Genomic DNA, 14,044 nt, shown 5'->3' on the forward strand with positions numbered 1-14,044 from the left:
TCTTTTTCTTTTATTGGCCAGTCTCAGATATGGCTTTTTCTTTGCCACTCTGCCCTGAAGCCCAGAATCCCGCAGCCGCCTCTTCAGGGTAGATGTTGACACTGGTGTTTTGCGGGTACTATTTAATGAAGATGCCAGTTGGGGACCTGTGAGACGTCTGTTTCTCAAACTACAGACTCTAATGTACGTATCTTCTTGCTCAGTTGTGCAACCCGGCCTCCCACTTCTTTTTCTACTCTGGTTAGAGCTTGTGTGCTGTCCTCTGAAGGGAGTAGTACACGTTGTAGGAAATCTTCAATTTCTTAGCAATTTCTCACATGGAATAGCCTTCATTTCTAAGAACAAGAATAGACTGTCGAGTTTCAGATGAAAGTTCTCTTTTTCTGGCCATTTTGAGCGTTTAATTGACCCCACAAATGTGATGCTCCAGATTTCAATGTGACCCCAAACTTTTGAACGGTAGTGTATATATATATATATATATATATATATATATATATATATATATATATATATAAATATATATATATATATATGTATATATATATATATATATGTATATATATATATATTTATATACATATATATATATATATATATATATATATATATATATATATGTATATATATATATATATATGTATATATATATATATATATATATATATATATATATATATATATATATATATATATATATATAAATATATATACCTCCCCCTTTTACTGGGACTTTACATTAATTACAGCAAATACAAAAGAGCAAAGCTCAAGACTTTGAGATAAATTATCAGTAAAATCAAATATCAGCTAAATAAATAAATAAATAAGGCACAGAACTCAAAAATAACTTCAATTTACCATCATAGTTAAAAAAATAAAAAGTAGTGCATTGTGCAAAACCCAAAATATAACAGTACAGAAGTTTGCAAACTTAATTTTCCATTCCCTAACAGGGAATTACGTCATTTTTATAAAGTTGTGAGAAAGTAGTTCTAGCTTGTATTTCTGATTCCAGGAGTCTCTATGATCACATGATTTTTATTAAGTTTTTACACAAAACAACATGAAACAGGAACATTTATGCAGAAACAGTTCTTCAAATGAAACAATAAAAGCTTAAAAGAAGAAAAGCAGCAAACGTGGTAAAAAAAGAGAAAGTGCACTTGAAAACACCGACCTGTGACTTTGACCGACTGATAAATGAATAAAGCTATTAATGTTTATCTCTGATAACTTTGATCAGCAGAAAAACAGCTGAAAAGTTAAACATTAATCTGATAAAAACTCTGGTCCGACTCCAACAGTGAGGGAAATTCATCCGTTCTGATTCTAATCTGATTCTAAGAACAAGACGTGAGAACAAAGAGAGAACATTAAAGCATTAATCATTAACATTAATGCATTAATCATTAACATTAATGTTAAATTAATCATTCATGTCTAAGAGTCGTTTAAGTCTGACATTAGAGAGTTAGTTTTCACAAAGAACTATTAATATTCCTAATGATAAACATTTGTATGTAAATAAAAAGGTTGTACCAGAATTCACACAAAATTAAATTAAATTATACAAACTTACGTGATAAACGTGATAAACTTACACAGATATACACGTCGTTGTTAATGTTTGGTTGTAAATAACTGACCGAGAACAGAACTGAACTTTTACAATTAACGTTATAATATTATAAATATACAAAATGGACCGATATATAGTTATAACGTTAAATCATTAAAAGCCATATTTTAGTCAACATTGTATCTCAAATTAGTTTAGTTTTTGTCTTCATTAGTGCTAATTATGCATGTTTGTCTTTACGTCCATAATATATTGTATATTTATATTAAATATAACGTTAATTGTAAAAGTAAAAGTTATTTACAACCAAACAAACATTACCACGTGTATATTTGTGTAACAGTCTCAAAACAGAACAATTTCATGAAATAAATAACTAAATAAAAATAAATACATGTTGGATTTCCTGTAAAGTCACAAACATTCACAAAGTTAACACATTTCTCTGTGTTTATGGATATTTATGGATATTTATGGATATTTATGGAAATGAGCCGGAGGTTTCTTTCAAACGTCCATTTTCTCTTCTGTCCATCGTAAAGTTCGTCCTCGTCTTTTTAATCGCTTTTTTTCTTTTGCATTTAGGATTTGTGAAAAAGAACATTTCCAGTCCATAAGTTCAGAACAAGCTCAAATATTTGAACAAAACTATTTTGTACAGCCGTTAAAAAGGAAAACTTGGGACAATAAATACAAAATGCAAAAACCAGATATTATGAACCCAGAATATTTCAGACTTCATTTATCTGTTAACATACATCCTTTTTATAGAAAAGAAAACATTTAAGGTCGATAATGATAAATAATGAAATGTAGTTTCCACAAAGAGGTGAAAGGTGGAAAAGATACCGAGTCTTTCATTCACATCCATACACATTTTATTTTACATTCTATATGCAGACGACACTCTGATGTTTCTGATCAATATTCCAGATGTTTATTCATTAACGACACCTAAAACTAGACTACACTAAAATCCCCATTTTAAACTTTGACCAGAGTAGATACGACTGCAAGATCGAGCCTGAAAAACAACTTAAAATTAATAAACGTGTCGTTTGACAATTAAAACAAAAATGACGACTGAAGCCAGAAAATGGAGCCGTCGCCATGGAAACACGGATGTGCTAACGGAGGATTTCCACAAGGCTCCGTATGAAAACCCCTGAATATTACAATACAAGAAACAATACAATACATTCATTTAGTGACGCACCGATTGTTCGGTAACCAAAATTGTTCGGCCGAAAATGGCAAAAAAACACTTTGGGTGTTCGGTGGAATAAGTGGGAAAAAAACGAACAATTAATAACGGCGTTGTAAAATAAGGAAATAGACTGGCCGCTCCGTAACTGTTGCACCACAAACATAAATCGTTGGCCAACCAAAAACTAACCACATAAGAATTTTACCAACATTCACCAGCAGGTGGAACCAAAACAACATAATGCTGGAAATTAAAACATGTTCAGTTTTTTATGTTCAATAAATATTTTCTACCTTGTAATTTTGTAAAAGATTTTTTTCTTTGAAAAGCCTAAATCAAATTTATTTGATTTATGCAATGGTGAAAAAAGTCGAAATGTTAAGAAAAAAGTCAAAATTTTGTGAAAAAAGTCAAAAACTAACCACATAAGAATTTTACCAACATTCACCAGGAGGTGGAACCAAAACAACATAATGCTGGAAATTAAAAAATGTTCAGTTTTTTATGTTCAATAAATATTTTCTACCTTGTAATTTTGTAAAAGATGTTTTTCTTTGAAAAGCATGCCTAAATCCAATGTATTTGATTTATGCAATGTTTCACCATTGCATAAATCAAATACATTAGATTTAGGCATGCTTTTCATTGGCATTTCAAATTGGCAAAATAAATGAAAAACTGCTGAAGAACCATGTTCGGTATTCGGCCAAGTGTTTATTATTATTTTCGGTTTCGGCCACAAATTTTCATTTTCGGTGCATCACTACATTCATTAATGACACATAAAACTATACTACACTAAAATCCTGATTTTAATAAGGGAGGAGTTCCACAAGGCTCCGTATGAAAACCTCTCTGCTTTAGTTCTACATGATAACAGATCTGGTGATAATTCTATATGCAGATGACACTGATGTTTCTGATCAATATTCTCTATAATCTCCAGTTCAAAGACCAAAATCAGAACAACTTCAAGTGTTTTACAGTTTTACAAAGTAGTAAAAACTTTTCAGATCCCACGTTGTTTTTTTGGAATGTTTTGCAGATCTGAAATGTAAGAAAATGTATGAGAAATGTTATAAACAATAGAATGAAGTTCATGAGAAATGTATTGGGTTCATAGTATCTGGAAATTAATAAATGTAAAAGCAAATAAAAGAACCACTGTTTTTTTTGTACTTTCCACCTTTTCTAATTGAGATTGAAAAGCAGTTTTAGTTTTTTTTATCGTGAAAAAAGTGTGAGTATTTGATGGATCACATGTGAAGCTTTTAAATACGTCGTTACTGTTGAGAAGTAATCAGTCCAGAAGACTCTCATTCCCCCGAAAACCCACACGTCCTGGGGTCGTCCTGGGGTCGGTCCTGGGGTCGTCCTGGGGTCAAACATGTGACCCCAACGCCAGCGTTAGTAGCATCAGGCTAACGAGGCCTGGGGTCGTCCTGGGGTCGTCCTGGGGTCAAACATGTGACCCCAACGCCAGCGTTAGTAGCATCAGGCTAACGAGGCCTGGGGTCGTCCTGGGGTCGGTCCTGGGGTCGTCCTGGGGTCGGTGGTTGGGCGTCCTGGGGTCGTCCTGGGGTCGTCCTGGGGTCGTCCTGGGGCCGGTGGTTGGGCGTCCTGGGGTCGTCCTGGGGTCGTCCTGGGGTCAAAAATGTGACCCCAACGCCAGCGTTAGCAGCATCAAGCTAACAAAGCCGAGCGGCAGCGACGGTTTGGAGGCCGAGTCTTTCTGGACCATCATCCCGGTTCCTGGGGACAAATATATCAGAATCAGAATCAGAATCAGAAAAAAGCTTTATTGCCAGGTCAGACATAAATCAGACGAGAGAACTTGACTCCGGTTCACACCGATGGCTCCATTAATACGGACGCCATTTTTAGAGGAAGGATGACACTGGGATGGAGGAGGAGGGAAAAAAAAGGATCTTCACACTGTGTATTTAATACCTAGTGTCAAGGTGCAAAAAAACACCTCAGCACAGAAAAGCAACATACACACAACAAAACATCATAAGCTTATGGGTATACGATATGGGCAGGTCGGGGGGGGGGACCCGGCACAGATCATCCAAGTGAGGGCCACGGCCATTGCAGCTGGCGCTCCAACCCGAAGACTGTGAGGGAGGGGCTGCTGATAAGAGGGGGGGCAGGAAGGCGTTGGATATGGGGAGAGGGGGGTGTGTCAGTGTGTGTGTGAGAGTCTGTGACGCGATAAGTCCGAGAACCTTCGCCCAGAGTGCAGACAAAGGTCCTTGATGTTATCGGGCAGCGGTACAGTTCTGGGAGGCGGATCCGCAGGTGTTTGTGAGAGAGGGGGAGGGTTGAGTTGGGTGTAGAGCGTCATGTTTACATTCCTCCAGGGAGATTGTGACGAAGAGGCCTGCCAAGCCGCTCCGTCAAGGCCAAATCAAATCAACAATTTGCAGGCAGCTCAGTAATTTTCCGTCTGCCTTTCAGTCTTCTGGTTCCTCAATAAACTCCGATCAGACGAATTTGTGATCAGTCCCCGCCAAGCCGGGTGCCCAGCTTCTCCAAGGTGTTCTCCATCTTGTTAAAGAGCTCAAAGACCCCTGCTAGCCTACGATTCTGTTCAAGAATCACATCCAGCTTGCGGCCCTGCTCTCCCAGCGTTACAGTCTGAGTGCGGAGCCCCGTGCTCAATCCTTCAGCAGCTTCAGCAGCTCAGAGAGGGCCAGAACGGCTCCCGCAGACTTACGCGATTGTCGATAGGCCAGGAAGATCCCCACTCCAATTAGGAGAAATCCTGCTATCATAAATCCAATTATGAAGGCGTCCTCAACGTCCTCGACAGATACAATTTTGAGACACATCGGCCGCCAGTTCTTGTACGCGTCCATGGTGTAACCTCAAGATTTAGATCAGGATTTAGATCAGGATTTAGATCAAGAAGAACTAATGCCTTTGTAATCTCGGTATCTACAGAGGATTCCAGGGTGAACTTTTGGCCGATTGATTTGCAGATAATTTGCATAAAGATGAAAAGAGTCATCATGATGGGAACTTGTCTTGTCATTTTCATTCTGATTTTTCCACTTGTATCATGTCTGGACTCTATGGAAACTGGAGAAACTGGAGAAACCCCCCCCCGGAACCTTCGTTAACCCGAGTCAGCAGAACCTCAGCTAACCCGGGTCAGCAGGAACCTTAGCTAACCCGGGTCAGCAGGAACCTTAGCTAACCCGGGTCAGCAGAACCTTAGCTAACCCGGGTCAGCAGAACCTTAGCTAACCCGCGGCAGCAGGAACCGGTCCTCACCCGAGTCCCGGGACACGATGACCTGGTACGACGGTCCGTCTCCACCGTCCCCCCAGGTCCGGACCTCCAGAACCGCGTAGCCGTCTTCAGGGAGCGGGAGCATAACGGAGGTTCTGGTCCGGTCCAGCAGCTTCAGCGCCGTCTGGTCCTCGTGTTTGTACAGAACCTGGAACAGAACAAGTTCTGCTGAAGAAACATCTACAGAACCTGGAACAGAACCTGGAAACATCTCCAGAACCTGGAAACATCTCCAGAACCTGGAAACATCTCCAGAACCTGGAAACATCTCCAGAACCTGGAACAGAACCTGGAACAGAACAATTCCTGCTGAAGAAACATCTACAGAACCTGGAACAGAACCAGTTCCTGCTGAAGGAAACATCTCCAACTGCTATAGGCCTATGCTGCAGGTTGGTGGTAGATATGCTGCAGGTTGGTGGTAGATATGCTGCAGGTTGGTGGTAGATATGCTGCAGGTTGGTGGTAGATATGCTGCTATAGGCTTATGCTGCAGGTTGGTGGTAGATATGCTGCTATAGGCCTATGCTGCAGGTTGGTGGTAGATATGCTGCTATAGGCTTATGCTGCAGGGGGGACCGACATGATCCGCTGGGCGGTGCCTCTCACTCTTCTTCTCCTCTCCTCTTCCCTTCCTCTCTTCTCCATTTCCATTTTTATTTATTATAAATGTCTCATAGCTATCGTTTTTGTCCATAGTTCCTGTAGTTTCTTGTGCTGGCCCCCCTTTTTTCTCTTTTGTGCATGTTTGCAGGCCGGAGCCTCGGGAGCTGCGTTCTGGCCTGCGGTCCCGCCCCCCCCCCCCCCGGTCATCCCGTTGCTGCTTCCACCTGCCTGCTGTGCTGTTGACGTCCCTGACTCCCCCAGTCTGGCCCTCGGCAGGAGGGTCCCCCCTTATGATCCAGGTCCTGGTCCAGGTTTCTTCCTCCTAAAGGGGAGTTTTCTTGCCACTGTTTATGTAATAATTGCTCGGGGGTTTATGTTTATGTTTATGTTTATGTTTATGTTTATGTTCTGGATCTCTGGAAAGCGTCTAGAGACATCTGTTGTATTAGACGCTATACAAATAAAATTGAATTGAATTGAACCACTCACCTTGTATCCCAGAACCGCTGACTCGTTGTGCAGCGCCGCTAGCGGGTCCCAGCGCAGCGTCACCATGGAACCCTGAATTCTCCAGGACACGTTTCCTGGAGGACGATTGGGAGCTGGAACGGAGACGACATTACTAGTACCACACATCAATAGTACTCACTAGTACTCACTAATACTCCACATCACTAGTACCACACATCAATAGTACTCACTAATACTCACTAATACTCACTAATACTCACTAATACTACATCACTAGTATCATTGTTCTCATTGTTCTTTTAAAACTTTAAGTTTCTGTCCACCAGACATGAAAATTCTCAGTTCCTGTAACTAAAAATGTCATGATTCACCGTTTAGCCCCGATGTCTGTTTCCTCCCACACACACTGGAGACATGAGGGTTAAAGACAACGTTATCTGAGCTAATGCTACTAATGCTGCTGCTGCTAATGCTGCTGCTGCTATGTCTGTTTCCTCCCACACACACTGTACAAACGGTCAGTATCTGTCTAAAAATCCTCAATAAAAAGCTGATGCAAAAGAGGAACTAGGAAGCATTCGTCAGCAGCATTCACAGAGAGCCCCCGTTGCTCTGAAGCTCTGACTTTGCTTCCCCTCCTGCAGGAGCGAATCTAAAATCATACATCTTCTAGAATGCTGCTAATGCTGCTGCTAATGCTGCTGCTAATGCTGCTGCTGATGCTGCTAATGCTGCTAATGCTGCTGCTGCTAAAGCTGCTGCTAATGCTGCTGCTAATGCTGCTGCTAATGCTGCTGCTGCTAATGCTGCTAAAGCTGCTGCTAATGCTTAGGGTTGGTTAGTTAGTTAGTTAGTTAGTTAGTTAGTTGGGGTTATGGTTGGTTAGTTAGTTAGTTAGTTAGTTAGTTAGTTAGTTAGTTAGTTAGTTAGTTAGTTAGTTAGTTAGTTAGTTGGTTGGTTGGTTGGTTGGTTGGTTGGTTGGTTGGTTAGTTAGTTAGTTAGTTAGGGTTGGTTAGTTAGGGTTAGGGTTGGTTAGTTAGTTAATTAGTTGGGGTTATGGTTAGTTAGTTAGTTATTTGGGGTTGGTTAGTTAGTTAGGGTTAGGGTTGGTTAGTTAGTTAATTAGTTGGGGTTATGGTTAGTTAGTTAGTTAGTTGGGGTTGGTTAGTTAGTTAGGGTTAGTTAGTTAGGGTTAGGGTTGGTTAGTTAGTTAATTAGTTGGGGTTATGGTTAGTTAGTTAGTTGGGGTTGGTTAGTTAGTTAGGGTTGGTTAGTTAGGGTTAGGGTTGGTCAGTTAGTTAATTAGTTGGGGTTATGGTTAGTTAGTTAGGGTTAGTTAGTTAGGGTTGGTTAGTTAGGGTTAGGGTTGGTTAGTTAGTTAATTAGTTGGGGTTATGGTTAGTTAGTTAGGGTTAGTTAGTAAGGGTTAGGGTTAGTTAGTTAGTTAGTTAGTTAGGGTTGGTTAGTTAGTTAATTAGTTGGGGTTATAGTTAGTTAGTTAGTTAGTTAGTTAGTTAGTTAGTTAGTTAGTTAGTTAGTTAGTTAGTTAGTTAGTTAGTTAGTTAGTTAGTTAGTTAGTTAGTTAGTTAGTTAGTTACCAGTCTGGCCCTCGGCAGGAGGGTCCCCCCTGATGAGCCTGGTCCTGCTCAAGGTTTCTTCCTCCTAAAGGGGAGTTTTTCCTTGCCACTGTTTGGCTTAAGGTTTTTCTCCCACTAGGGGAGTTTTTACCTGCCATTGTTTATGTAATAATTGCTCGGGGGTCATGTTCTGGGTATGGGTCTCTGTAAAGCGTCTAGAGACAACTCTGTTGTATTAGACGCTATATAAATAAAATTGAATTGAATTGAATTAGGGTTAGTTAGTTATTTGATTAGTTAGGGTGGGTTAGTTAGTTAGTTAAGGTTGGTTAGTTAAGGTTAGTTAGTTAGTTAGTTAGTTAGTTAGTTAGTTAGTTAGTTAGTTAGTTAGTTAGTTAGTTAGTTAGTTAGTTAGTTAGTTAGTTAGTTAGTTAATTCAATTCAATTTTATTTATATAGCGTCTAATACAACAGAGTTGGTGTAGGTTAAGGTTAGTTAGTTAGTTGGGGTTGGTTAGTTAGTTAGTTAAGGTTGGTTAGTTAGTTAGTTAGGGTTGGTGTAGGTTAGGGTTAGAGTTAGTTAGTTAGTTAATTAGTTAGTTAGGGTTGGTTAGTTAGTTAATTAGTTAGTTAGGGTTGGTTAGTTAGTTAATTAGTTAGGGTTAGTTAGTTAGTTAGGGTTGGTGTAAGTTAGGGTTAGAGTTAGTTAGTTAGTTAGTTGGGGTTATGGTTGGTTAGGGTTAGTTAGGGTTAGGTTTAGGGTTAGTTAGTTAGTTAGGGTTGGTTGGTTAGGGTTAGTGTTAGTTAGTTAGGATTAGGGTTGGTTAGGGTTAGTTAGCGTTGTCGTAGGTGCTGCTAGTGTGCTGATGCCGTACGTGGTTTCCTGGTGGTGACCGTTGCCCGCGGCGACGGCGGCCCGGTGCCGGCGCTGTTGTAGGCTAGCACCGCTAGGTGGTAGCTGCTGCTGGGCCGCAGGCCTGACACGCGCGCCGACGGTTCGAGTCCCAACGTCCTGACGCGGTCGGCGGCCGCCGGACGCTCGTGCTGCCGCCAGAACCGGATCTGAGGAAACAGGAGGGTTAAAAACATCGTTATCCGCTAATGCTGCTAACGCTGCTAATGCTGCTGCTGCTAATGCTGCTAATGCTGCTGCTAATGCTGCTAATGCTGCTATTGCTGCTAATGCTGCTGCTGCTGCTAATGCTGTTAATGCTGCTGCTGCTAATGCTGTTAATGCTGCTGCTGCTAATGCTGCTAATGCTGTTAATGCTGCTAATGCTGCTGCTGCTAATGCTGCTGCTGCTGCTAATGCTGCTGATGCTGCTGCTGCTAATGCTGCTAATGCTGCTGCTAATGCTGCTGCTGATGCTGCTGGTAATGCTGCTAATGCTGCTGCTGCTAATGCTGCTAATGCTGTTAATGCTGCTAATGCTGCTGCTGCTAATGCTGCTGCTGCTGCTAATGCTGCTGATGCTGCTGCTGCTGCTGCTGCTAATGCTGCTAATGCTGCTGCTAATGCTGCTGCTGATGCTGCTGGTAATGCTGCTAATGCTGCTGCTGCTAATGCTGCTAATGCTGCTGCTAATGTTGCTACTGATGCTGCTGCTAATGCTGCTGCTGCTAAAGCTGCTGCTAATGCTGCTGCTAATGCTGCTGCTGATACTGCTAATGCTGCTGCTGCTAAAGCTGCTGCTAATGCTGCTGCTAATGCTGCTGATGCTGCTGCTGCTGCTAATGCTGCTGATGATGCTGCTGATGCTGCTGATGCTGCTAATGCTGCTGCTAATGCTGCTGATGCTGCTGATGCTGCTAATGCTGCTGCTGATGCTGCTGATGCTGCTGCTAATGCTGCTAATGCTGCTGCTGCTAATGCTGCTGCTAATGCTGCTGCTAATGCTGCTGCTGCTGCTGCTAATGCTGCTAATGCTGCTGCTGCTAAAGCTGCTGCTAATGCTGCTGCTAATGCTGCTGATGCTGCTGCCAATGCTGCTGATGATGCTGCTGATGCTGCTGCTGCTAATGCTGCTGATGCTGCTGCTGCTGCTAATGCTGCTGGTAATGCTGCTAATGCTGCTGCTAATGTTGCTAATGCTGCTGCTGCTAATGCTGCTGCTGCTAAAGCTGCTGCTAATGCTGCTAAAGCTGCTGCTTATGCTGCTGCTGCTGCTGCTAATGCTGCTGCTGCTAAAGCTGCTGCTAATGCTGCTAAAGCTGCTGCTAATGCTGCTGCTGCTGCTGCTAATGCTGCTGCTGCTAAAGCTGCTGCTAATGCTGCTGCTAATGCTGCTGATGCTGCTGCTGCTGCTCATGCTGCTGATGATGCTGCTGATGCCGCTGATGCTGCTGCTGCTAATGCTGCTGATGCTGCTGCTGCTAATGCTGCTGGTAATGCTGCTAATGCTGCTGCTAATGCTGCTAATGCTGCTAATGCTGCTGCTGATGCTAATGCTGCTGCTGCTAATGCTGCTAATGCTGTTAATGCTGCTAATGCTGCTGATGCTGCTAATGCTGCTGCTGCTAATGATGCTAATGCTGCTGCTGCTAATGCTGTTAATGCTGCTAATGCTGCTAATGATGCTAATGCTGCTAATGCTGCTGCTGAGGCTGCTAATGCTGCTAATGCTGTTAATGCTGCTAATGCTGTTAATGCTGCTAATGCTGCTGCTGCTAATGCTGCTAATGCTGTTAATGCTGCTAATGCTGCTGCTGCTAATGCTGCTAATGCTGCTGCTGCTAAAACTGCTAATGCTGTTAATGCTGCTGCTAATGCTGCTGCTGCTGCTAATGCTGCTAATTCTGTTAATGCTGCTAATGCTAATGCTGCTAATGCTGCTGCTGCTAATGCTGCTAATGCTGTTAATGCTGCTGCTAGCATTGCCACCTTTCAGAAATAGAAATAACTACTAGCCTCCTATGCTAGCAGCTGAACTAGCTTCCTATGCTAGCAGCTGAACTAGCCTTCTATGCTAGCAGCTGAAATAGCATCATATGCTAGCAGCTGAAATAACATCATATGCTAGCAGCTGAACTAGCCTTTTATGCTAGCAGCTGAAATAGCATCATATGCTAGCAGCTGAACTAGCCTCCTATGCTAGCAGCTGAAATAGCATCATATGCTAGCAGCTGAACTAGCATCATATGCTAGCAGCTGAACAAGCCTCCTATGCTAGCAGCTGAACTAGCATCAGATGCTAGCAGCTGAACTAGCCTCCTATGCTAGCAGCTGAAATAGCATCATATACTAGCAGCTGAACTAGCCTTCTATGCTAGCAGCTGAAATAGCATCATATGCTAGCAGCTGAACTAGCCTCCTATGCTAGCAGCTGAACTAGCATCATATGCTAGCAGCTGAACAAGCCTCCTATGCTAGCAGCTGAACTAGCATCAGATGCTAGCAGCTGAACTAGCCTCCTATGCTAGCAGCTGAACTAGCCTTCTATGCTAGCAGCTGAACTAGCCTCCTATGCTAGCTGCTGAACTAGCCTTCTATGCTAGCAGCTGAAATAGCATCATATGCTAGCAGCTGAACTAGCCTCCTATGCTAGCAGCTGAACTAGCCTCCTATGCTAGCAGCAGAACTAGCATCATATGCTAGCAGCTGAACTAGCCTCCTATGCTAGCAGCTGAAATAGCATCATATGCTAGCAGCTGAACTAGCATCATATGCTAGCCTCCTATGCTAGCAGCTGAACTAGCATCATATGCTAGCAGCTGAACTAGCCTCCTATGCTAGCAGCTGAACTAGCCTCCTATGCTAGCAGATGAACTAGCATCATATGCTAGCAGCTGAACTAGCCTCCTATGCTAGCAGCTGAACTAGCCTTCTATGCTAGCAGCTGAACTAGCCTCCTATGCTAGCAGCTGAACTAGCCTTCTATGCTAGCAGCTGAAATAGCATCATATGCTAGCAGCTGAACTAGCCTTCTATGCTAGCAGCTGAAATAGCATCATATGCTAGCAGCTGAACTATCTTATGCTGCTATGGTAAATATAAATAAAGCTACAGGTGAATGTCGGTGTAAAAGTTAATTTATTATTTTTCCTCTGGAGCCGCTCGTACCTGCAACACTAAAGAGAACTAAGAAACATGTCGTTATTCCTGCTCTAAAAACATTAAACACGTTACTGGAGAATCAAACATGCTCAGAATCTGGTTTAATCTGGTTTAATCTGGTTTAATCTGGTTTAATCTGGTTTAATCTGGTTTAATCTGGTTAAATCTGGTTATTGTTTTTATACCTGAGCTAATGTGTTTGTGTCTCTTGTTCGTCATTCATGTTGTTTTTCATTATTCAGAATTATTATGTTATGGTTTTACTAATTGTTCTGTGTTTTAGTGTTTTTTTAGTGTCATTTACATGACGGACTCAAGTTAATGTTAATTCATGTTAATTAATGTTAATTAATGTGCGTTGTCCCTTTTAAATAAATAAATAAATACATTTCAATAATTCAATTTAAAAGGTGAAACTATTATGTTACATAGTCTCATTAGATGCAAAGCTAGAAATCTTAAGCCTTTGTTTTTTTGATTATCCAATTGTTTATTGATTTCATAAAATATTCAAATATTTTGAGATTTTTTATTTGGGGTTTAATAAACTGTGAGTCATAATCATCAAAATTATAACAAATAAAGGCTTGAAATATCTCCCCTTGCATGTAGTGGGAAATATAATATAATATATATTTGTTTATGCTATTGTTTTTTTCCCCTAGTTGCTGTTTTTTATTGTTTTATTCTCTTTTCTGCCATGTCTTGACTTTTTATCCCTTTTATCTCTTATCTTGATTTTATTATTTCTGTTTCCTTTTAATGATCAAACTGTAGCACTCTGAGATTCTCAGTAATGTAAAGTGCATTATAAATCAAATGTATTATTATTATTATGTTTAACCTTTAGTTGAATTCACTAAAACAAATGAAGTTTTGCTAATATATTATATATATTATATATATATACAACGTTCACCTGTATATTATGACACCAGTAAATAACAGAAAACCAACACATGTTTCTGTCTTTAATGTCTTTAATGTCTTTAATGTTTCCTGCAACCTTTAATTCCCAATTACGTAACTATTCCGTATTTCAAGGGACGGGTGGCGCCGCTAACTGCTGCTGCAGCTATTGATTATCAGGACGTTATCGGCTCTGCTGCTGCAGCTATTGATTATCAGAACGTTATCGGCTCAGACTTTGATCGCTGATAAACTAATAAAGGCTCCGAGAACAAAGGTAAAACCTTTAAACCTGATTAAGGTTTTTATTCTGACTGAAATAAATACAACATGTTCTTCAC

General features: G+C 41.1%; 1 protein-coding gene across 1 annotated transcript in view; it reads right to left on the bottom strand.

Annotated features, from left to right (window-relative positions):
- Positions 1 to 4,002: 4,002 nt before the first annotated feature.
- cntn2 (contactin 2) overlaps positions 4,003 to 14,044 on the bottom strand; it is a 66,444-nt gene continuing 56,402 nt past the window's right edge. The window contains exons 20-23 of the mRNA XM_061726546.1: positions 9,616 to 9,802; positions 7,182 to 7,294; positions 6,069 to 6,234; positions 4,003 to 4,541 (exon numbers count right to left, since the gene is read on the bottom strand). Of these exons, the coding sequence (XP_061582530.1) occupies positions 4,438 to 4,541; positions 6,069 to 6,234; positions 7,182 to 7,294; positions 9,616 to 9,802 (570 nt within the window). The 3' untranslated portion in view covers positions 4,003 to 4,437. The remainder of the gene's footprint in view (positions 4,542 to 6,068; positions 6,235 to 7,181; positions 7,295 to 9,615; positions 9,803 to 14,044) is intronic.

The sequence above is a fragment of the Cololabis saira genome, chromosome 8, assembly GCF_033807715.1.
Source record: "Cololabis saira isolate AMF1-May2022 chromosome 8, fColSai1.1, whole genome shotgun sequence".
Taxonomy (NCBI): Eukaryota; Metazoa; Chordata; class Actinopteri; order Beloniformes; family Belonidae; genus Cololabis; species Cololabis saira.